The following is a 26,520-nucleotide window of genomic DNA, read 5'->3' as shown; positions in this document are numbered from 1 at the left end:
AGCTGTGTTAAGTCACTTCAAAGATAAGACTAGATTAAAATGCCAATTTATTGCACTCATAAAAAGAGGAAAGACAGAGTAACGAGACGAGGATAACAAGAAAAATTATACCAGCGATACAAATGATTGCAAAGTGCGCTACATCAAGAGTCGCGTTTAACATGAAACACAGGTTCGAAACATCTTTTAAACCATGTTTTAAGCCAAAACCGAAACTAAAGCATCGTCACGGAATCATTTTGTCGTTATGAGCACAGAAAACCTCTCAATGGTCGAGTCAGAATGATTTTGTGGGATTGAGGGTAAGTTTACTTCCCCCACCCAATAGAATTGGTTAAATATTGTTGAATAGAATCGGTGAAAGGTCAAGCAATTGTCACTATACAGAGCCCAGTCTGCTGTGGATGACGTAGAGATTTAATCACCGGAATACGTTTCTTGAAAATGAGTACAAATGCAGTTGCTTCTATATTACAGATGGTACCGTTAATGTATTCTATATTGTGCACTGTGGTGAACCCAAGTGTCGCAATTTTGGATTTTAATTTTATCTGTGAATGATCATGACTAAACAAAACATAAAAAACACTAAAAACATGTTTTAAACAAGGACCGTCGTGTTTTAAATACACATTAATATTAAACACAACCCTAGTTACATCGATATTTGTACAACAGTGCACGTCGTAGCAATGGACCATCTCTTCATTCGCACATCAAATATTGTACACGGACCAAGATTTTGTTAGTAATTGCAAGATCACCTAGAACTACAGATATTGTGTTTCAGTGAACGCAGTTGGAATGGAATGCAATGGATTGTTGAACTTTTGCAGACAAAATAATGGAGAACTGAAAAACTGGGTCTTCATAAGGAGCAGGCAAATAACTAAAATATTGCGCCTGATTTGGAAGAATCAGGTTAATGACAAGCAAAGTTTTAGTACACCATACACTTCCATAGCTAGGAAATTTGGGTCTTCGATTTGTTAACAGCGTCAGATCTGTGATGTGACGAAGTATAGCAGTGATGAACAATGAGCATTGTTGAATTTCTTTGCTCATACAAAACAGTTTCCTGATGTTACCGCCTCGAATTAACCGTTTTGCATCCCTTTGTCTGATCAGGGGTCTGCATTCAGTAAATGAAGTCCGCCTCTTGTGATGCACTATAACTCACTGCTGACGCGTGCCACAGAAAATACAAACATGCTGATGAATTACCACGCACAAAAATGAAAACAATAGAAAATTAAATACTACTAAGTAGTTGAACGAACAAAATTGATAATAATTAGCAATAGCAGGAAGTACGCAACAATTGGAATACTGTTGATAGGGCGACGAATAAATTACGAATCAGTACAAGTCACAAGGATAGAGAACGAATTTACACTTCTTTGTTGCGGGCTCTCCGGTCTAGCGGTATGTCGCTTCTGTGATATTCTTTCTGCGTCTCTTGACCGGGACTCTTTTCAAGATACGCCAGAAGTCGGCTGGTTATATCTGAAATTGGAAACTGTATCTATATCAACAACACAAAAGATTGATATATATACTAATCAGGTCCGTAAAAACTATATTTGCGTAAAGAAATCAGAGACACGTGTATACAGAACGTTTCCAACCTATCACCACGTTTGCCATTACGCATGCAAGAAATGGAAGTCAAACGGCACCGAACACACACAAACATCGAGTCTATCTATATTCTATATAAATGCTATGTAGAGATATAGATATATTCCACCGAGTATGAAAGCGAAATGGACCGCGGCAGTGTACTTGTTTGATAGTGGTGTCATCAGACTGTATTGCAAATTCCGAATATATCGCTGTACATTTGACAAAAAAATGTATCCGTGATAGCTGTCGACTGAACGTTTATTGTAATTCAACTTTTTAGTATGTAAGAGTACCGATTAGCTGTTAAGTGAATTCACTCGCTATTGCAGTTACCTGGCTGCTATACCAAGATGGATTAGTTTCGAATAACTTGCAGCTAATGCATACGTACAATTGAATGCCACTAAGATTTCATTTTCATGGTGATTTGACAGTATTCAGCCTCGTTCCTTGAAGATGGGCAGGCCGTATAGATTATACAGAAACAACTGAAACTGAACTGCAATTAATGACCTCTAAGGTCATATCGACCTTTCCAATCCAATACCAAATACTGCATGTGTTTGCGATATTATGCTGTCATTTGTCCTTTGTCATTGTCATTTCCCAAGTCGTTATCAGTCTCAGGGTAAAATGCAAACATTTGTATCTTCAGACCACGTGATGAAGTCTTTCCCGAGCTCGTGGTTAACAGAACCCAATTCCTCAATGCCAAGGGAGATCGATATAGAAGTAAGAGATCAGAGAGACAGAGTATAACCGATCTTCGTTCATTACATGCATATCGGCGATTAAGTAAATATATATTGTTCGAAGGCACTTTCCTGCAGAAAGGCAAGACTGCAAGACCCCACCACCGCCAAACCAGACTGCGTACCCCATATGCAACCGTGAGAGCTTTCAACCACTGCTTAAACTCCATACCACCGTTCTTAGTATGAAGATAATCAACAAGTCTGCTGGTCGCTGTGCAATTGCTCTGCTCGTGCTGGTGATATTTTGTGGCGAGACGTACCCTGACAAATGGGGTCCTCCGTAGTTAATGTATAGCAGTGGTTCCCAAATTGGAGGATATTGCCTCTGCGTGGGCGATTTTGAGAGACATGAGAGAAAATGTTAGAACGGCCAGTCCGTTTGATTTCATTAAAAGTCTGGTTTCTTTTCAAGTCCATTCAGCATCAAAAAGCCGTTAAATCAGCTGTAGCATACAAATAAAACTATGCTAGTAAGTGAAACAAGTATATAAAACCTGCTTGCGTATATGAAACTATCGTAGATAAAACTTGCTTTTTAGTTGCCAATATTAAGTACTCCAGCTTTTAAATTAGGCCAGGGGGGCCAACCTGCGTCCATACGGCCGCATTCAGCCGTAGATGGGAATTTGTGCGGCGGTCGGAATGCAAATTGAATTTCCGAATTGACTCCCGAATTTTTGATAGATTCAATTAATCTTAAAAGTTTCTTCGCGCTGCGCGGGATTCAATACGATGTCGTTTTTCGATTTTACTGTAGTAACGCCCTTTGCAATCTGAGCCCCATAGTACAGATGCAGACAGCAGAGGAAAATGATGCGCCTCATATGTGATTGTCGCGAGAAAGAATTGTTTTTGGTATACGTTTGAGTGATTCCAATATCTTCCCACTATACCGACACTCCTGATGGGAGGTCAAGGAATAACAGCAACAAAGTGACTAAGAACAATTGGCCCACCCGAAGATGCATCATCAAACATCATGTATAACTTGCCCTAAATTTTCGAAAGCACTTTCTCCATTACCTCTAATGGTGAATCTGGTCTAGATAAATATTTGATAGTAATAAATGAAATTACGAATATTAGAAGAAATTCAATACTGATTCAGAAAATATTTTAGCGCCTCGCGCAACCATAACGAATCACAGTGTCTATTCAAAACATGGCCACTCCGTTTTCGGTGCGTTATGTAAGCCGACACGAAAAAGTAGATTAGTCAAGAGTCTACCGAGAATTGATGTGGACAGTTTAACATGGTTATTTTGTGTCCAGTTAGTTCATTACGGATATACCCTGGAATACGGCCGTAGGCTACATAAGTAATGGAAATGCAAAAGGTTGGCCAAGCCTGAATTAGAGGTGGTATAAAAAGAACTACTCGAGTAAATGAAATAAGTAAATAAAACCTACTTGACCACGAGAAATAAGTAGGCTACATATCGAGCAAGTAAAACTAGTGACAAACCCTACTTTTGACCTATATATTAAGTATTTCTGCGCGAAAAAAATTGTCAAGTACAGAAAAAACCGCTTGAGTAAGAGAAGCAACTAGAAAACTCACTTGAGCAAGGGAAACTAGTTGACAGAACCTACTTGAACCTACTCGTGTACTACGATAAAGTAGGAATACATCGTTGCTGACGACATCTAGCTTTTATGGCGAGGTGGGGATATGTAAAGCTTTATAAGGGGGCGATTTGTTGAAAGGTTTGGGAACGACTGATGTATAGCACAGTTACGTTATTTACATTCTTACTGCACTCTTTTATAAAAGGGTGTGTATTCACACCTGTAAGGTGGAATAAATCCTACGTGGATACCTTCATACGCCCCTACGTGGAAGCATCATATGGATTAAAATGGTGTGTTTTATTGATACCGTGGTGTAAATCTGAGGTCGGTTCTGGTTTATTGTGCCACGGGTGTATATACCCACCCTTATATCACGGGGGTACACGGCTATGAATACACAGTTTTTCGGTAAGAGTGTGGCATGATCATCATAAATAATCGTATGACTAGCAACATCAAGTAAACAGATTACTCACTATTTAGCATTTTGTATACCTTCGATTTTGTCATTGGCCCGTTCCGATTTTTCATCCACGGATTTTTCCGCCTTCCCTTTAGCCGGGAACAGCAGGTCGTTTACAGTGACGTCATCTTTGTGCTCTCCTACGAATTCGGCGTTGATGATTTCTTGATCCAGGCGCTCTACGGAAACGGGAAAATTGCGCTAGAATACGTCAGGGAAAGTGTACCCGCAGTTGAAGGCGTATACAAGCAGAGGTGGGCAAGTATGCATATAACTTTTACGCAGAGGTGGTCAGAAACGTGGCACTTCTCATTATTCGCAGTATTCAAATAGTTTTTGCCAACTTACACTACTTACGAAGTGGTTTTGTGTTCAGACTATACTTGCTCTTCTACGGGATAGTTTTCTAGGCAATACTATTTACTTTACGCATGTTTTGTATTTTGAATGTAGAAAGTATAGTTTCTTATAAGTCTGTGTCACCTGAAACTGTGAAAGCGAATTTGCCATGATAAAACCGACCTATATATTAGCCCCTATATTATGGTAACTGGATATATTTTCGAATATTGTAATTGTTTGTAGTGTAATCACAAGTCATTTTGGGTTGGTCAATAAGATAAATCTTGCAATTTGAAAAGTAGCCACCCCCCATTAACTTCTACAAGTATTCGACCTCTCGACCAAATTTATTTTTTCAAACTATTTAAGTAGTTGCCAGACCATGAATTTTCTTCTTCCACTCAAAGTAGTTTTTGCACGTTTCGGAAATCGCTATACTTGTAATTGAGTAGCTATTCACGGTGCTGTATTGCTTCTACTCCTACTTGAGGAGTTGATTAATTTACCCACCTCTAGAGCCATTTGAGTTGAGCTCATCGAAATCCCTTGATCAGACATCCCGTATTAGTTTAGTAATATCCCTGTTACCAAGCAATAGTAGGGGCGCTCAAACTCACCATCCATGTCAAGCGGGGCTTTGGGGTCGATGTTCAACGGTTTGTCCTCGTCGTTTCCGATAGTTTCATCCAGAATTTCGTTGACCATCTCCTCCTTCTGCACACAACCGGGCTTCTTCCTAAAATGTAACCGTGAGATAGGACGTTGATAAGAAGTGGTAAATTATATTAGTATTCATAACAAAATAATCGAGATCAATAAAATATTTCATGACACGGCGTCTCATATGTAACTCTTTGTAATCCAACCGTCGTATTCCAGTATATAGCAAGGTCGCTTGCTATCGTTATTCAATCCATTGAGATGCGGAATTGGTCAGTATCGAAGTACTTGCTCTATGCCTACTGAAGTGTTTATGATTTTATGCTATATTTCTACTAAGCAGTTTTCATTCGTTTGGGCAAAATACAGGCCTAGAATACTTTATTTTTCGCTACTTGGATTTCACTACTTGTACTTGTACTCGAGTAGAAATTGTCGCTGTCACATACTTTTCTACTTGAAACTACAACTACTTTGAAAACCTCTGGCCATCGGCTAGTCTAGCAAGTCCGTTTGCTATCACTAAATCAGTTGACAGAAATGTGCAGGTAGAAGGGATCAGTAACGAAGTACTTCGACTTTCTGCGTAGTACTCAAGTAGGCTTTTGGATACTTGCAATATCCGATCAAGTGGTCACGATTTAGACCAGTGGTTTTCGTTTAGACCTCGTGGACCGCTGAACCTTCGAAAAACAAAATTGCCCTAAATTTAGTGCAGGCAACTGTTTGCAACTCCCATGCAATATTGAAAACATCACCTATTGCTACGGTTATTGTATATCTGATATTTATAGGTGGTTCTATTGATATTGTACAAGGCGAAACTCGAGACGTCATGATTATTACCACAATAACTTGATTGTGATTGTTCGGTGTCATTTGAAAGAAATGCAACTTTGCTGTTTGCTAGAGCCTCTATATTCTTAGGACAAACGTCGGTTAATTGCGATCTCTGAAGTTTGTTTAGAAGTCTGGTGGCTTTCACGTATAGCCTGTTCCAAACGACTTGTACGCTAATTTTAAACAGTTTCGTACAGCACTTGCTCCAGTGTGACGTGCCCATAAAGCAGACCATAAACTCTCTATTATGACATCATGCAGAAAAATTTCTACATCAACTAAAAATTTAATGATTCAATTTTCTAATCAATAGTCAAGCATACAACTTCATACCTTTTGGAATTGAGATATAAAATATGATTTATTTGGCGAACCAGCAGGAAACTTGCCACGGACCTGCTGCTGAGAATCACTGATTTAGGCTACTCCCACTTATACATAACGGTTACCTATTCATTTTGTTAAGCAGAACTATGGGCCTCGAATACTTTCCTACTTTTTTTTACTTACTAGGACTTTTATAACCATCCCAAATAAAAAACAATGAATTGTTATAACCAAGTCTAATCAACATACCCTTTCTTTCCAGCAGTACCGTAGAACACCAGGCTGATATCCTTTATAAATACACCGTTCACTTCGTTATTTTCACGGTAGCAAGTCTTCACAAAACCCTTGTTATCTTTGATCTTAAAAGTGAATAGAAGTATGTAATGTTAAATCATACGAATCAATACGCAATCGATGATAATGATTTACCTTGACCTGCCAAACCCCTCGCGGATCTTCTCCCCAGCTGTGTACCGTCATAAAAGCCCAATTCTGCACTGGTACTTTGCTGTTGTCCAGCGGCCGGGTGCCCAATAACTGATAAAGTATACGGCATGGTAAGAAATGTAGCTGTAAGGTTGCTAGACAGGAAGGCGATTCGCCTACGTGTAGTGTATGTTCCAAGATATGTCGCGATATATATTCCGTAGAGGTGATCAATATAATCAATAATCTTGAGATAATATTGTCATTTGATCGAGACACACACAATGTACAATGCGATAAGACATAATGTGATGTAATGGATGACGAGGGGCCAGTTGTGGTCTCTTAAACTGGCACCCTCCTAGTGCCCGGTGTCACAGTTCTTTTTCGATGGTAATCTCTTCCCATTCATTGTGAGTGCGTTCTTATCCCGTCGTAAGGACAGCGACGCAGGGGAAGAGGAGCCCAGATAAACCTCCTACGCGGAATCGAACCCGGGTCGCCTGTGTAGCACCACTATGCTAACTCCCCAGGAGTACTTCCAATTTTTGCTTACTTGTACTACTTATTCACATGGTTACTCTTTTAGACTATTTCTACTTGAACAGATTCTACGCAGAACTATTTTCTTTTACAATTTGACTTTTGAAAAGTAGTATCAAGTTTGGGGATGTATTTGCGTAATTTTTATGTGTGTTCTTTATGCGTATTGTCATAAAAACGCCCGAATTAGCCCCGGGACGATGCTATTGGAATATACTTTCGAGGATTAAACTGATTTGTAGAGTCATTTGTCATTTTGCGTTAGTCTAAAAGTTACATCTTGGAATTTCGAGCCACCGCCAATTAACTTCTAAAAGTATAACACCCCGTGACCAAATTTACTTATTCAAACTGCTTTCTCGAGTACTTTTTTCAGACTTGTCGTTTTCTACGCCCACTTCCGGTAATTATAACTCATCTTGTAAATTGGTAATTCAATAGCAATGTAGCCGGAAGTCAATTCTCATTTCTGGAAGCGTAAAAGTAAAAACAACTACTAATGTCAATAAATATATACATATAGGATATCTGCATTCACAAATTTACTCACCTCTGATCTAGTCCCGCACGGGGAGACGACTTCGATGCTCACGTCCCCGCGACATTTCACAGAATACGTCATGATCACTTGAACGTGCTCCAATTGTTGAACCCGATTGGGTGAGTTGGCACATGCGCTCGTGTGGCCATTGAACACGGCACTACCGCCGGACCTTACGAATCTGTCGACGAATATCGTAAGAGAGGTGTTAAATATCACACAAATATCACATCATCACTTGAACAATTATAGGTAACAGGAATTGTCGGTAATGTAATTGTAATATGATTTGAGAAATGTTTCTATTTATGCTCCAATTCTAATGTAATTACTGGTAATCCCGAAGATGCTACAGGAAAACTGTAGAGTGCGTAAAGAGCCGAGATCGGTGTACACTGTACAGGCATTTTCCATTATCGTGCCCATGAGGGTAAACTTTGATTTGATATGAACAGAACATGGTTTTTATGTCTACAATTTTCGTTCTAGTCCAATTTGGAAAAGCTGGAATATTTTTAGTGGACCACACAAAGTCCAGCGATATTAACTGAGTTTTATCTCAGACAACTATGCTCACTATTCAATAAGTGTTGACCACCTCTCCTTACCTTTTTACAGTGGGAAATTGTACTTCGCATCGTCGCTGAGTGTCCACGTTCTTCCAAGTCTGGGCTGACTTCACAAGCCTCGCTGCATCCATCAATCCAAAACCATATCTTTAGAAAATAGGTTGCGTTTTTCTCAGAGGTGGTCAGTAACGAAGTACTATTTCGCAGTATACTCAAGATGCAAGATTTTGCCCAATTGTATTACAATCTGTTATTTACGGAACACTACTTGTTTTTTGTTTGTTTTTTGTTGTTGTTGTTGTATTTTTCATATTGAAAAGTATAGCAAGTGATTAATTAGTTAGTATCACTAATATGAGTGAAATTATCATAAAATTCGCGTCAAATGCCCCATGCATCACGTTAACTGAGTATATTTCCGAATAGTGCACCTATTTTTGTCGTGTCATTTGGTCATTTTGCATTAGTCGGGAAGATGTGTGTTTTTACAAATGCGTTCTAAGGCAAACGCATGTACGGTTGGGAAGGCGTGAATTTAACACAGTGTGGTCATAGGTAACATAGTACTTCTATACTTCAAGTACTGCAGCTTGGCATTTTTAGTTTTCCAGAAAAAAAAACAGGCCTAGAATATATACTTACTTTTGATTTACTGAGTAACCGCCACTTCTACATCTACTGGAGTAGAAATATAGGACGTACTTCATACTTTTACTTGAGTACAAGTGATGACTACTCTTACCGCCACTGATTATGACCTATGAAACACACTGGAAGTATCGAAACGACATAAAGCTACACGATCCAACTATTCAACAAATCACAGTAATATTACGTAAGCCTATCCATACTTATGATGGACGTGCAACCCAGCGCCGTTGATGTTCCATCCGACTTCGGTTGGGTTCGGAATTTTCGAGTTCCTCGCAATGATATGCTGCACGTCTCTCCACGTCAGTCTTGGACTGAAAAGAGGGTCATTCGAAAAACCGAACAATGTCGTTTCCAGACGAAAATCGTACTTTGCCTGAAGCATGAGAGCAACGACTCCCGAGGCCAACGGTGCTGCGCTCGAAGTCCCGCTGAAAGTATTGACACAGCCCTCGTACGGATCCGTGGTCACCTGAACATAGAGCTCATATTTCATGCCGCTGTAGCCGGAGGCGGTCAGTAACCAAGTACATCTACTTTTTTGGACCACTCAAGTTGCGAGATAACAGTTTAATGTTGCTTCGTACTTCGTTAGGTGTTGGCACATTGCGATATACGTCTGAGCATTAGGGATGTACAAAAATAGCTCTTTTTCAAATTTCACTGGCTGCTTGATGAACTTGTTAGTTTGCCTACAAAACGATGCACACCAAATTTGGCTCCTGTAGAAGGATTGCTATAACAGAGGGAAGTTTTGGATTTATTGAATAGATATAATATTATTTCAAATTTTACAGGCTACCCCCCATGAAATTGTTCGGTTGTTTACAAAAACGATTTGTTTTCGGTGGGTAGTTCTATACCACACACAAGATCAGAAGTTTTTTTCGAGTAACTAGAAATTGCCCTTACAAGATAGTGCAGCGGTTTGTAGTTCGCGAACGACCCGGGCATATGATGCGGTCCGCCGTTGAGCGTTACTGCCATGATACACGGGCAAGGCTCGGTGTAAAAAGTAGACATACCTTCGTCTGATACTGACGCTAAAACAAAACGAATCAATATATTGTACGCAATCAATACATATGTGAGGGTTATGACGACGATAGACGATTACAAGTGATTTATGTTCTGGTAGGTCGATATTCGTCCTATAGCTCAACATTAGAACATACCTATTCCAATGGTGTATATGCTGCAAGTGTAACCGTCCGCTCCACAGTGATCACCTGCCGCTCCGCCGTTTCCAGCCGCCCAAACGTAAATGCTTCCCAGCCCTTGACGGCCCTGATAACATCAATAAGTAGTCGCAATTAAGTTGGTGATATAACAAAAGCATAGGTCAGTATCGCTAGAATTTTGTATGTCAAGGGTCTTGAATCTTGATGATGTTTGCGAAACTGAAGGAATTTGTCAAGCAGTAATTTGTAGAGGACAACCATCGGCTTGTACCCGTATAGACAAATACTATGTAAAATTATACTATTTCCAAAAATTGCTCTAGTGTAAAACTATAGGTTTACACGCTAACTCGAACCTCTGATAGAGGCTCACATAACGAACGCAAACTTGAACAGAACGTTCGCACCATGCTAAGTCACGTCAACAAGTTAACAGAAACTAATTGAATGTAATGAAGTAGGCTACCTCAGATGAGCCCACTTGTAACGCAGCAGACGCCAGATTCGCTGGGCCCTCCCACGTCTTTCCATTATCTTGCGGTCCCCAAGAACAGCTAAAAGAAGAGCGGAATGACTTACAAATATATTTCATACATGATGTAGGATGTGGGATGTGGAGTGAGGGTGTAATTAGGGTTCGTCATAGAATTGCGTGAATATACGGGTAGAAATACTACAATACGAATGCGATGTAAGGGATATGATCATGCAAATATCTTGGTATCCCTATATAGTATTAGTATCGCGTTTAACAGACCACGAATAGAACAGTTGCCTATAGCTGAATAAAACCGAACTAGCCAAATGTCGAGTATATAGAAGTAACTGTGCAGTGTGCGTCGATATTGCATTGCGCCGCATCATGCATATACCAATGGCTGTGTCATGCTGGTAGAGATTGTTGTGTTAATTCACTTTAAATTGCATAGTGCTAAGTGTCCCGTTTCCCTTCAGCTTAATTATTTACTTGAGTGGCTGGATAGCTTATATTTAAATTCATTGTAGAAAATTAACTTAATACAGCCAAATACTCCAATCTATCCCAGCATGCCTTCAGCCAAGCGCGACGGCATGAATCTGTTTCATCTCTTTTCAGAGTGATCGTTTATTGAGTGAATGACTTATAAGATAAATGCATAATTGTATAATGTGTTGTAGAAAATTAAGCTGAACACTATCTCTAGCATATACATTATACATACACTCACTCATTAATCAAACAAACCTGTATATATCAATGTAATCAGCATTGAAGACAAGGGCCGCAGCTTCGCTAGTGTCCGTGACCATTCCGTCCAAGAATCTAATACCTGTATATAAATGACAGGACAGGTGTAAGGACTGAGATAATAAGCCGATACGGATAGGTAACTCAAACTCGCCTCCAACGGAAGCGTCGAACGCCACCCCTACTCCGCAGTACGAATTGTTCGGCTGCATTGCGATCTCCCCCCCACATTTTGTTCCGTGACTGAAATAAAAGGAATTTCGAATTATATATTAAATCTGTCATGCTTACTCTCTGGCAGTGGCCCCTATAACCGGGGTTCACACAAATCCCGTGGATTCTCTGAGCCAGTCTTAAGAGGACTGGAGGTCGACCAACACACACACCCGAATCAAACAACAGAATTCACACTGATTTACGGTAGACATGCGTTATATTGTTTTCGATTTGGGTGAAAATCATGTTTGTATGGTTTGATCTTTTAACGATGAGGTTGATGAACAGTTTATTTTGTGCACAAGCAAGTAATGCACCAGATGTGTTATGTGATATAATTTTGATTTTATGAATAGACGAAAATTTAAGGTTCGCTGAAGGCTTGTAGATTAGCTAAGGGTTCCCCAGGATAGGGATCTTCGATAAATTAAGGTTTTTATCGTTCAATCCCTCATTAGGAAACTATTTGCTACAAACAGACTACGGAGATCCGCCTTTATAACGACGAAAAGGAGCATAATACGCTGCAACTGTTCGATTTCGATTCGATTCAATCTACGAATAGCGAATGATTGTGCCACATTGCCAGCGTTGGCGTGATCCGTGGCGAATCAATAAAAGGTTCATAAATCTTCAATGGCTGCTCGAACAGAACAAATATACGGGTTCATTCCGGCTACCACGCGAGACGCAGTCATTTCGCCGTTACAGTCTTTCATTTGTTTCGCTTTCAATCATCTCATTCATTGGTGAGATGTGGAATGTAGTTAACAGGATTCTCTACTTCCCCACAAATCACAACCACCCAAATTCATACCCAAACCGAAAAAAATCTCGAGTGCCATAAGATGTTTGATGAGCTCACCAGCAAAGCGCGACTACTAATTTCATACACGTTAAAGATGTCTGTCTCTGCGGCAAGGCGTGCTTTCTAGTGCGTAATTGCCACTTGACGCCATAGGACACGTTGTGAATGGATTTTCAATCATTTGAAAGAGCGAATTTACATATTGAAACAATAGCTAGGACAGTAATTAATCCTCGCGTGCACGACTCAAGATTTCTGCCGATCGCCATAATTACATGTCGGACATGTATTGCAATGTTACGAATTGTAGTCAATGGTGTCGTCCTATTCTTTATAGTAGATTTTGAGCGTAATATGGATATATACCAGTATCCAAACTTGAAAACTTGGAAATCGTAAAGATTTGTTAACATGGATACTATGTGGCCTATTATGATCGAATTCGGATTAACAATTATGCTTACTCGTTTCCAGAATTGACTTTATTCGGTAAGGGACCATCATCATCGTAATTTTCGTTGAGATCAGTGCTAGCTCTTTTGTCCTGAAATTGAACAGATTTATTTCTCGCCTACAATGCAACATTTCTTAAGATTAGAAATTAGCCTCCCGCGGAAATTAATACTAGAACTGCACTATAGTATAAAAAATGTAATGAAAAAAAAAACCATATACGTCTCCCTGCTAAATTAAATTGAGCTCAAGAGATCTCGTCTATTCGAAATTTCATTCCGGCGACGTCACATTTGGTGATACAATTTCCAATACTGTACTAGTTGCTGACTATTACCTCTGATGAGTGTCAGCCGAAAATCTCGGGTTTATTTCAATATGATTATATTATTCATATTGAAATTCTTACTGATTTTCTACAGTGACACGATCTCTTTGTCAACGAAGGAAAAAAAGAAATCATTCCATGAAATAGCAATCTTAAAATAATATCAATGACGATTTATTATTGATTCCGCATTGATATTATTACTGAAACACGGTAGCTCTGTAACTGTATGGAAGACTATGCAGATTCCAATTTGCGTAGCGTTGGCGAACTTCAAAGCACCGTGATATCAAGAGTGGGAAACTCTAATCTACGCCAATGATAGCTTACGAAAGCGTGAGACAAGTCACGATTGCTGTAATCGAGACCATCGTCCACTACAGAGATAACCACGCCTTTCCCCGTGATTCCTTTCTCCCAACACGGAACGACATTCAAATCCACCCTGTGCGGGCCCGAGGTCTGGCCGCAGTTGTACTGTAAAACGGATTAATTTCGTTTGTCATAGCGAAATTATTGAAATAAAATTGACGGCTCAACTGACGCAATGAATATATGCTCTAATTTTCATTCAAATGCAATTTCTGGTTTTCCTGAGTATGGTACAGAAGAACTGTATAGTGCGAAACGAGCTAGGCTTGGCATATTGACATTCGCCATTCTCATTATTTTTTATTGGAATGAGATCTGATTTGATATGGACCAAACCTGATTTTTATTGCATATTTCTTTCTAATTCGGAATTTTATTGAATTTCCAAGTTTCTGCGAATTCAGTATTTGTAATTCTAATCTAATTCGGAAAAGCCGAAAGTTTTCCACCTGTCGAAACCTAATTTCAGCCAGGACTAGAAATTGATCATAGTATTAATTAGAACAAGTATTTGTACGCATAATCGCAATCGTATATATAGCATTATCCCATGCCAGTCTGCTTGGCCAACAGCTGTCGCCCACGAATTACCCCGAATCACACCATACACCAAATACCGATAATTATGTTTCCGTCATATCTTACCAGTTCCCACTGACAAGGCCATTTTGGATCGTTAAACATATGAGCCAAACTCGGGTCCGAACGCCTGTCCATGACTTTATAAACGTGCTCCCCGAAACTGAAAATAAATTGAAATACTTCAAAAAAGTCTCAATATTGGAACAAAATCATCCCATACGAGCTAATAAGCCGATAGTCGACGTCTCAGAAGGACAGGACAGTTCCATACATGCCTATTGCCTATATAACATTTATAGGTCACTTGGACGCATTCACACGATGTAAACTACAGATAACCTGGTACCGGTACTAATATGTTTTACAGGAGTGTCCAAAATTTCTGATGGGCTGGAGGTGTACCCGCGACACATTCTGTTAACAGCTGTCTCATGAAGCGGAGACAGTACTTCATTATCCTATTGATCCTATATTCTATTAACAGTGTTTACATACAGGGAAGGTGCTACTGCTTTGAAGAATTGCGCCTAATACCAGTTCTACGAAAATTGAACCTGAATAAAATATCTGGCTATGGATCTTACATAAGTCAAAAGCAGGCAACAGACAAATCGTGCTGCAGAGGGTGAGCACGTTAAATAAAACATATATTTGAATAGTCTGTCACAGCAGGATTCGCTGAGTCCTTGAGGCCTATTAGAAAGGGATTTCAGAAACAAACAAGAGTCTATATGCGATATATAACTCATACCCTTATCAACAGAGTTGCTGTGATTTACAATATTATTGCGTGCACCCACTTTACTATATTATTCTATATACTATGATACTATACTATAATAAATCTTGAAGTTCGTAATGAAACCAAGATAATCTGGCGTATAGGCCCCCAACAAGATATAAAAATAGGCCAGGAGAGTTAGGGTAAAAAATGATTTCCTGTAGCATTTACGTGCCTTGTAGTCGAATCTTATCAAAATACAGGAGTTGGTGCTTAATCTATAAATAGTACATTAAAACTAAGCCATCTGTTCGCCTCGATTTTCCGAATTTCTTTGTACCATTACCGTCAGTTTTGGTCACTGTTGACATACAACAGAGTTCTTTATAAATATCATTACTATAATCTCTAACGATTACCCCTGGCGAGTGTCAGCTGAAAATATTTGGGTTTGTTTCAAGTAACACTCTGGTGGCTATTTCGGGAGCTGGGTCGGAAAGTTGACTTTTTTGTCAACCACCTGATGACGTGAAAGAAAAAAATGTATGAGTCAGAAAGTCGAACTTTTTTTAGTCAACTGACCACGAAGTGGAAAAAATTTCAGGATTTTCCTCCTGTTTTGCAAGTTTTGAAATATTGAAAACGTGTGCTCTTTTCAGATTTCCAAAATATGGTAACCCTAATGCAGTGGTTCCCAACCTTTTTCCACCCACGTACCATTTCGAGGTTTTACGCAGTGCTCGCGTACCACCTACATAAGTTACGCGTTCCGAGGCCGGTCAAAATTTTTCTGCTATTTATGACGTCATAATCAAGTATTTGTCCTATGCGAGGTGTAATAACAAATTCTATTAAACTGTAGGCCAGGGGTCGGCCAGCCCCGGCACGCGTGCCATTTGTGGCACGCGAGATGATTTTTCATGGCACGCCAAATGATTTGACGGAAACAAGATATTATAACCAGCATGTATTGCAAGAAGTGAAACAAAAGTTTTATAAATGTGCAAAGCTCGTATAGGCGACCCAAAATTATTTCGCAAATCAACGTAAAATAGAGTGTTTTGGCAGATTTTATTTATCTAGCAAAATTTTCCGCGCTTTGCGTGATTTACTGGGACCAGATTTCGTTATTATATTTTTTTTAATTTGCATAATGTGCAGAAATGAGTCCACCCGTATTAGCAGTTATGAAAGAACGGCAATTTATAATATCGTATGAAAACGTTCGAACGCTTAAGTGCAGCCTGCGGGAGCACGACTCTAGTATGCTATATGAACCGGCATTTTGGCGCTGAGCATTTTCACGCTAGGAGACATGACCTGGACATAACGGACTCGACATTCGACTTTGTGCGGTTAGTGCGCTGTCAAAATGAATGGCGGCGCTAATGAATAAAATAACCGCTACATTCCGGCCAAAACCTTCGACATTGATGTGTCCACTGTCCAGGCCCCGAATGGTAAATTCGCCCCGGCTTGGTCCCCGCGTATCAAATGAGGCCCGCCGAAAATAATAATGAGTCCGGTGTCGAACTTCGAATTTGGAATCGTATTCGTCTCACGAAAGGAAATATTCTTTCAGTTTCGTCTGATACGTCTTATCGATTCCAATATATCTGGAGCAACGACCTTGACCGCTTTACCGCAACCTTTCGTGCTTTGCAGGCAAATCTAGTGCCAGACCAACCCTAATGTGACATCAAACCGACATGTATGATACAGGGGGGGGGGGGGGGCACATTTTTCATCATCAGGCCATATCATCGTAACAACATTTATGCGCCTGTCATTTATTGGCTATATGGAACCGAATACAGCGGACTTGGAAACGATCAAAGCAACCACAGAATTGGCTATCGATCACAGCGCGACTAAAAATAAATGATGCATATATTACGTATATTAAGCATATTACATGTAGTGCAGGAGCGGCCAAAATTTATTCCCTTCGTGGCCAATACTTTAAGACTCACTGGCGTAACTGATGCCGTCGCCAGCTGAAATTAGGCGGTTGGTGAGATTCCTTGCTTGAAACGATAAATATGACAAAATTGAAAATGTTTGGCACGCGAGTTGGTAATATTTTGTCATTTTGGCAATGTAAATGCGAAAGGTTGCCGAGCCCTGAACTTGGCAATATCAGCCAGGGTTGATGGAATGCGTGGAATTGTTTTTTCACCACCAGTAGCAAGAAGAACAACATAATGAAATAACAACAAAAAACTTGAAAATCAACACCACCTGATATAATAATTCCATTCGGTCGAAAAAAAATCAGAATCTGCTCGCGTACCACCTGGCAGACCTTCGCGTACCACTAGTGGTACGCGTACCACAGGCTGGGAACCACTGCCCTAATGTATGTAGAATTGCAGATATTTACCTTTCCTCGGGATAATTGCTGATATTTTTGCACACACAATTCACATCGATATGGTGTCTTTTTTGTCTGGATAAGATCTTTTCCCTGTTTTCTCGTGCCCATTCTTTCAACGCCGGAACGACCGATTTTTTCTCACGCCTCAGCGCGTTTTGGCGGGATACCCACCGTACCTAAGCGGAGAAATTTGACGTCATAATAACGTTGCGTAGTTCGCATGACAACAATGAACTTGTTTACAGTTAGTCAGTCCAAGCATCACCACCCGTCGAAAAGGCATTTGCGCAACACAAGATTTGTAGTCGAAACACGTATTATAGCATTCAAAGGAATTAGGCTATTGTTTCAAAGATCGTATCTAGATAATCCCGCCAGTTATCATTTAAAGATCAGTGTTGAGTGGAAATATAGTTTCAGTGTCTGTGGGACAATGTCGCACATAAGAGAAAAGGCCTTTCCAAATATACACAAACGTCGTTACAAGTATTATTACCACATCCAATCTTGGTTTTGTGTTACGAATATGTTGCGAGTTCACGAATGGTGACTTTGACCTACGCTATCATCAGAGGTGGTAAAAGTATAGTCATCGTTGGTACTCAAATAAAACCAGAAGTTAATTCGTAAATGTCCATATATAAACGTAATTATCTCCAAGGCATGATGTCCGTCCATACTATTTCGAGTGGAAATAGAAAATGGATGTCTGAAAAGTACTCAACTGAGGAGCTTAACAATGTAGATTGTGAGGGTGTCGCGTACTTTTATCAGTGAACCGGATGTTGCAACTTTCGAGATGAAAAGATGCGTCTTCGCGGCGCAAAATGATTATTGACACTACAAATAGGCGGAATTTTCGAAAAGATATTCAGTTATGGTATCGCTCAGTTAGAATGACATTTCCACACATAAACGCGTTGCTAAATGACCCCCAAACGACTTTCTACGAATTCCAAAGCGTATATGGAATGTAGTATCACTTCGAAAAGTGTTAAATAGACGTGGAAGTAATACACAAACATGCGCACTTGAGTAAGGAGTGAAGGTAGGTAAAACCTTTTTGATTATCCCGAAAAAGTAAAAATACTTTAAAGAGCTTCTTGGAGGTACAGAACTTCAATATACAATTGAATTTTATATTCATATTGACTAAAACACACGATTTAATTCGGCTGACAGTCGTCAGGGGTAATCGCCAGCAACTAGAGAACTGGGAAGAACATTTTAAATATGAGTGTTGATATACAATGTTCTTCCCAATCCTCCATAGTTGCTGACGACTACCCCTGACGACTGTCAGCCGAAAATATTCTGGTCTATTTCAATATGGATATATTATTCGATTGCATATGAAAGTATTTTGTTATTGGGCACCTCTCTCTATTAAGTACAGTATTCATATGTATACAATATACATATAGTTGGGGCTACGACACAACACAATTACAAGCAACTAACAATCCAATCGTAAAACCATTTACACATTGTACAGTAAAGTCAAATCAAGCAAATTCACTTAATACTCGAGCGAAAAGGTAGGCCTATGCTACATGTAATAAAAAGCTAAACTCAAAGGGTACATATTTGGAGATCGCAACTCTCTTCTAGCTTCACTATCAAACTGATACGTGGCCACAAAAATTATTATCTGTTTTGACAGACATTATATTTGCTATACTCTTGTACGCATTCCGAAAGTTGAAACAGACAGAAAAACAAATATAGTTAGCAGTCGTTGTTTGGGTTTCGGATGTGCGTGCATAATCGATGATTTACAACTTCGCCCGGACAAGATTTTAATTCGGACGGAATACGAGGTTTTCTGTAAACAGAATTTATCGGGAACTAAAATCTCGCATTCAGCGGAGCATGATTATACGACTTTGTAAGCTTGATAATTACATTCGTAATATATACTTCGTACTGTTGAAACGAGATTTCGCTTCACATTTACATGAATACTATTATCGCCACAGTCCATTTAGGATAAAGATATCAATATACCAATACAGAGTGATCTATCAATATACCAATATCTATGATACTATCACACCGATTCACTGTAGATGGAAATTAGTCTAGAGATATATAATGACTCGCGTCACTATTTTAAGGTTACTCGACTTTAATCAAATCATTTTTTAAAATACCGAAAATACCTCTACTCGACTTGAGGCATGCGATTTGTGTATTGACTTGACTTTCACTTGTATAAGTGCACAATTCTCGGTCAAGTCATATGACTCGAGACTCGGACCACCAAGACAGGTGTTTCGCTGTAACTTAATAGAATAGTAAACCACCTCTTTATTGGTATTCCTTCTAGCAGTATTGGTGTTTGTATAATAGGGGCAGAACACTGTGTAAAGTGAGGTCAATTACTACATAAGGAATGTGAGGCATGCAATATCACCCTAATTCAGTTATATAAAATGAGTTAAACAGAATTGAATTCGAAGATGAACACTAAACACAATGACTTGGCTTCGGACTCCAGTCTTAACACTGTGACTTGGACTCGCACCTTTGAACCCTGACTTGGACTTGAACTTGATCCGATGGTGAATTAAAAATGACTCGACTGGACTCAAGTCAAAACTATGAAAGTTGAATTGACTCGTTATTCGGCACCCTGTGACTGGGTTACAACTCTGGAAATTACACTTGAAAGCTACAAACGGTTGCACTTTGAGCGATATCAACTGGCAGTAGTGCTCGGGAATATTATGCTATGTTGGAACATTATTTACGGATATAGTATTATACTGAAGATTGGGGGACAGTCGGCTCGTTGGCAGAAATAATACGAATGAATTACTGTATGTAAAACTACATAGCCATAAAATCAATGAACTGATGTTGAAATACATTGGCGGTTTCCGTCGTATAGTTTGCTATTTTGTGCATGACATCCGGCATTCATACCGCAAGGTAATGTTACAATATTGTTATATATATTGTGCTACATAAGGCAAGTAAAATTAATGGTGACATACCGAAGTAAAACTATAAGAGGTCTTTTCATCAATATGTAAGTTATTTTACATTACAAAATACATTAGTATACTCGTGTATGTAGGGCTGCATTTAAAACAAACATTTTTTTTATGTTGTAAAATCATGCCATAATTGTGTAAATACTGTCAAAAAAAACATGTATGAGCTTACGGGCGATTACCACCCGATATAGCCGACGTATATACGATATGGGATGGTTGGAACCCTAAAAATAGTCGGGTCAACAGCTATAGTACGTATAGATATTTCATCAAAGGAGCTATATTTACCCTATATTTTCAATCGTCAATTCCAATCCACTATAACGTCACAATTGAATACTCGTGACGTCATAGATTAAAAAACAAAACCATATAAACATGTTTTAAACAATGGCCTTGTTTTAAACATGTTTGTTTTAAATTGTTTTTTGTTTTAAATCCAACTCTAGAAGGCGGTGATTTCGCGTTTGAAGGGCACGTCCTAGGATTATGAACATTTGCAGTGGAAAGTTTTCAAACTAAATCGTACGGTACGGAAATTCCGACCTGTTACATTCTGGAAAAAATTCTGCCAATCCCAAAAAATTCTTCCGACAGTTTGCGGTCACGAATGCGAAATCCCTTCCCTCAGATTTATGTTTTATTCCCAACGGTAACTCATAATTTTGCGGGACAAGACTATATATCATTCTAATTTTGAAGGTGAATCGATATCGACAAGGAATTCGTCATGTGCGTTGTGTATGGATATAGTGAGTGTGAGTTCGACCTCCTAGTTTGAAATATATATCTACTTTTAATTCAAGATGTAGACCGGAGTTAATGTGCAAACTTTTCTTGAAGCTCCAGGTGGATCTTAGGATAATTCGTTATTAAGTAATTAATATATATTGTCGGCGATTGAGCATGTTATTTGTTCACCTTTATTTGCGTTCGTAATTAACCAGTCATTTGTAATCAAGCCTTCCCGGAGAGGCCGTTCAAACCATTATAAAGTGTTGCCAAACAGTCGGTTGTTGTCTATTTACTTCTATTTACTTCGTATTATATCATTACCTCTTAATATTACGTTGTTTCTGACGTTCTTATTTCCATCTGATTCCATGTTGTTGTACCCTACTGTATGTTTCGTTCCTTCATTAGGACGTATCTGCTGTATCTCCTATCAGCAACTTGGAAATTTCATTAAACCTCTTAGAAATCCGTTTGACATACAGCGATTATCGTCAGTAGCTCGCCCATCATTATTTGGGCATCTGCGCCTACAAATTGACATCAGAGGGTTCACACTGTCACGCAGAAACATTGATGATATACATTCCACAATATTCCATCTGGATTTCAATCGAAACAGTTATAGCGTAATTTCTAAGGAGAAGATGTCCGTGTGCGTTACGTATGTACTTTGTCGTCGTAAAATAAAGCATATTTACAGACAGCGACTGCTATACGCAATTGTCCTCGGCATGACAGAAATGAATTGGATCGTCGAAATGAGTAACGCGTTAATCCGATAAGGGATTTTGCAGACCCATTAAATCTGGCACACGTCTTGCTGAGTAAATCTTGCTACTCGTTTGTCTTGTTAGAGTGCTATCTAATTAGTACAAGCGTATTTTCAGTCTGAGATATGACAGTCGCCAATTGTCGTAACCTTGACGTTAGAGCTCGCTCCTCAGTGAAAAATGGTTGAGCAGTGGCTTAACTACCCATCTACATAGAATGTTGCTAGAAACTCTTGGAGGTTCAAAACTTCAACATGCAATTGAACAATATATTCATATTGAAATGTACCAGAATATTGTCAGCAACAAGTAAGTATCTAGATATTTTTAATCCTTCATGGTGGTACTAACTAGGTTGGCAGATTTTGATCACTAAGTCGTCCCCAAGGCGTACAAATGAAAGTGTCGATTGTGATGAAACTTATATTGAAAATGAAAAGCAAAAGTGTACTATTTGGTTTGCTACCATCTCTGTTAAACAGAGTGTAACTGACTAACAATCTCTGGTCGGAACATCTGAAGCCCCTTCCAACACATAACCGGAAAAGATATCTGTAGCACGAAATAGAAACCTTACCTTTGGATCGTTCGATAGATGCCGTGATATTTGCCGCGCTACCACTTCACCCAGACCTTTGCGGGTGAATCTGTACAGAAACTTGTGCTGCTTGCCCACTGGTACCTGCAATACAGTACAAACATTAACATACCAATAATGCATCCTTTATATATAATTATATATATATATTAGTAACTATCAATGGTACGCGCGTTTTGTAAATACTTCCTACTCCGAAGAGAGATATTGACATTTTTATATTATACACGAACTCTTTCCTATGGCACAAATCAGGTTGGTGTATTTTGATGAAGGTCGACTGTTATGGGCGCAAATAAATGAACTCTGTAACATATAGTTCCTGACGATTATACCGAAACAGCTGAAAATATTAGGGATTATTTCAATATTTCGTAATGAAGTATACGGACCTACAGACTATATATACCAGATCTGACTAAAATCAATAGTAAATTTCGACGTAACTCGATTCATCGAGAGTGTGTAAGTGTACGGCTGTACGTACAGTACACGTCATTCTACCTTTGCGTGAGTGTAGGCATAAGTTATGGATTTAAGACGGGAAATATGGCGTGATTTAGCATAACGTAATCGTCAGATTGATGCAAGTAAACGCATTATGTTGCACGTCTATTAACATGTACCATAGATCTACGACGCAACAGTACAAAAATTCATACATATTTTTGGTTGGTCGCACACACGCTGTCGTAGCATTTACACATTGGACCGCGGTAAAAAAAGGCGTAAAATAGGCGTAATAGAACCGACCAGCCCTCGCGCACTATGCCTTTGAATGACATTCGCGAGCCTATAAAATACAAGTGCAAACTTTCAAATGCATTTTGTGACGCCTAAGTACCTATATCTATTACTGAGCTGTCTCAGTAGTATTGTGAACTTGACCATATTTGTTGAATTCGCAAACCGGCAGCTTACAAACCAATTCAACAGAAAACCACCGTGAATTATCGCTGTTTTAATATTTTGGCATAGCAACGCGACTAGATCTTCATCAAGTAAGTCATTATGCACCTCGCCACAATGCCACAATCTCAACGTGCCATTCGTTTGTTTGTTTTGAGGTATTCATGGTGCGTGTCGACTACTATGGTCATTTACACCAGGCCAATTTTCTTCATTTTTATTCCGTACCATTCGCGTTTCGTTACTATATGGCGGGCATGTGGCATTAATGTGTCTATATAACCACATCATCATTAGCCGGTATTAAACACCTGGTGTATTAGACTTGAAAATAATGGCTTGTTCTTACTGCTTTCAAAACATCACAGTTTGACACAGTTTTAAATGCCAAAAGGTAAAGGTTCGTGAAGTCGTGAATCACTCGATTTGATTTATGACAATTCTACAATACACGTGGTGGACGAAATTATCTATTTTAAGCGGGACGGTTGTCATTTGCCAGACATTTTTCCAGTAATGTATACCGATTTATATCATGTACAATCGCTTGCAGCCGGAATACTGAAGGCATTCACGAGTAGAGCCTGGCCGGTTATCAATATTTTGAGCTCATACCATGATCTGATAACAAGTTGTTCGTTAAATTGTAATATATTCAGGGTTATAGAGTTCGGTACACAAAGACTTCCTATTCGCACCCAGTATTTTTGGGCTGTTTAGGGAATCTTGTAAGTCTCATGGCAATGGTTCTTAACCCTTTCTAACCCCGTAAACCCTTACATTACTCTGCAAGGCGTCGGCGAACTCTAACTTTCCGCTCAGTCACAGAAACTGAAAAATACCACCTTACACATCTAATACATTACCATTTATAACACCGGGGCCTACGATATTCATACATAAAATGACTAGTGACGAAAATGAATGACGCATGTGTCAATATAAGCGAGGTTGATATGCCAGATCAAGGTCCGATAATCTTGAGGGCTGACTATTATTGTCAGTTGAAAATCGTGCTACTAACTTGATCACGGAGACGTATTCCATGTCGACTGGCGATCCTCATCGCCTCCTCTGTGCCCTCGGGTACCTCCGCAGTCCATTCTGCATGGTGGGGCTGGTATCCGTTCACAAATTCGCAAATGGCCACAACCAAACAGACTTGCGAAAAAACTCTCATTCCGTATTCGCACGACGAGCAACCGCCCAGATGTCTGACGTATAAGCCCCTCGTGAGTACCCCCGTGTAATTACACGACGACTTTCGGGCTAAATTTCTGAATTATTGATAAAGGCGGGACATGACTAATCTTCCTGCAAAGATCATGACGACGGATTACAAGGGAAAGTGGCATTTGTAATTGCGGGTGAGCGTATGCACCGAGCGTATCACAGCAATACTCAATCATTCTACCGCACAGGATTGCTCACAATACATGATCACACTGTCAATCCGGTTCTTTTCGGGGGTAATTTGTCTAGAAATCATTTTATGACAAGTTGGACAACTAGAAAATTTTCACCATCTCCAAATTTGATTAGAATTACTTTATCCCAAAAAAACATGAAAATTGAATAATCAAATTCCGAATTAGAAAAACAAAATCAACAAAAATCAAGTTCAATTCATGCCAAACCAGAATTCATTCTCATAAGCATGATAACGGAAAATGTCTCCACACCAAGCCTGTCTTGTTTCGCACTAATATACAGTTCTTGAATTATCTAGCTGTCCAAGTCTGCCCCACCGGCTAATAACGTTCATCCAGCGATGAAGAACTCTAATCTCAAATACGTATGTATATGCAGCATTCGCTATATTCCTCTTATAGTCATTCAAAGGGTAAAGATGAGATTGCTAGCGACTCTAATGCATTGTGATATCGTCGTAAACAGCGTGAACTAGAACCATAAACCGGGGCTACACTCAACTGGCAGTCCGCGACCCGAATGCGGACGTTTTCAGTGTTGACCCCGGACCGTATCGTTCTCAATATTAAGTTAGTCTGTTAAATTTCATGCTGGTGACGACATATTTTGTGATACGATTGTTGATATACTATGTTCTTTCCGATTCTCTACTAGTTGCTGACGATTACCCCAGACGAGTGTCAGCCGAAAATATTCGGGTTCATTTCAATATGAATATACTATTTAATTAGTTTATTAACAAAACCAAATCCATTATCGCTGATTTAGAAATTTCAACTCTGTTTATGTGTGCTTACAGCTGCGATCCAGCGTTTTCAAATATGAACTTTATAAAGAATAGATTGCGCATCCGTACGACCAGCGAAAACCTTCACCACCACCTTCGACTCAAACCCACCACTTTAGAACAGAGATTTATAGAATTAGCAAGCAATACAAAATGCCAATTCTCTCACTGTCTGTGACTAATAGAGCAATAAACACAGTTCGCTTATTGCTTTTGCCAATACCGATTCACCGGATTTTGTATACAGTTGTACATTATTGCATTTGTTTGACTGTAAAATAGTTCGTGACAGATATAAAGTATTTAAGAAAATTTTTAACTTTTGTAACTGGACCTTTGCTAAAATAGTTGACTAGTCCTTAAATAAACCTTTGAATCGTGTCTCTGTTTTGCAATAATCAAAAAGATAAGACGATTGTTTGATCCGTGCTGTACACACACACACACACACACACACACACACACACACACACACACACACACACACTGAAATCGAAGGTATCATATGTTTCATTACCAATTTATAGCATTCTACAAGCTCGTCACGTCGTCATGTTTCTTAAAATTAAAAATTCCACCATGCAGAGACCAGCATATACGAAAATCATACAACGCATCGATAAACTGCCATGTCATGCGACAGGTCTTCACTGCACTGCACCACCTTCTCGTTTGACAGATTCCGTAGAGACGCTGTCACATTT

General features: G+C 39.3%; 2 protein-coding genes across 4 annotated transcripts in view; both read right to left on the bottom strand.

Moving 5' to 3' along the window:
• Positions 1 to 26,520, bottom strand: part of LOC145459243 (LIM/homeobox protein Lhx9-like) — a 140,025-nt gene that overhangs the window by 56,023 nt on the left and 57,482 nt on the right. The window lies entirely within an intron of this gene.
• On the bottom strand, positions 31 to 25,601 carry LOC145459227 (PC3-like endoprotease variant B). Of its 3 annotated transcripts, XM_080337868.1 has the most exons (21): positions 24,623 to 25,601; positions 22,669 to 22,773; positions 17,591 to 17,760; positions 14,550 to 14,646; positions 13,863 to 14,009; positions 13,216 to 13,295; positions 11,882 to 11,970; positions 11,725 to 11,809; positions 10,966 to 11,053; positions 10,494 to 10,605; positions 10,231 to 10,361; positions 9,690 to 9,790; positions 9,519 to 9,632; positions 8,707 to 8,814; positions 8,108 to 8,279; positions 7,018 to 7,125; positions 6,835 to 6,947; positions 5,376 to 5,494; positions 4,449 to 4,595; positions 2,504 to 2,642; positions 31 to 1,506 (listed from the first exon to the last, which is right to left on the bottom strand). In XM_080337868.1, exons 1-20 carry the CDS (start codon positions 24,776 to 24,778, stop codon positions 2,527 to 2,529), a joined length of 2,358 nt encoding a protein of 785 aa, XP_080193994.1. In that variant the 5' UTR covers positions 24,779 to 25,601; the 3' UTR covers positions 31 to 1,506; positions 2,504 to 2,526. The 3 variants fall into 3 exon arrangements, with proteins under 3 accessions (XP_080193994.1, XP_080193995.1, XP_080193993.1); XM_080337869.1 differs by lacking the exon at positions 2,504 to 2,642 and having other exon boundaries at positions 4,430 to 4,595; positions 24,623 to 25,600; XM_080337867.1 differs by lacking the exon at positions 2,504 to 2,642 and having other exon boundaries at positions 24,623 to 25,596.

This window comes from Botryllus schlosseri, chromosome 16, assembly GCF_051294905.1.
Source record: "Botryllus schlosseri isolate E-star chromosome 16, Bs_hap1, whole genome shotgun sequence".
Lineage (NCBI taxonomy): Eukaryota > Metazoa > Chordata > Ascidiacea > Stolidobranchia > Styelidae > Botryllus > Botryllus schlosseri.
This window is presented reverse-complemented; position numbering and strand designations above follow the sequence as displayed.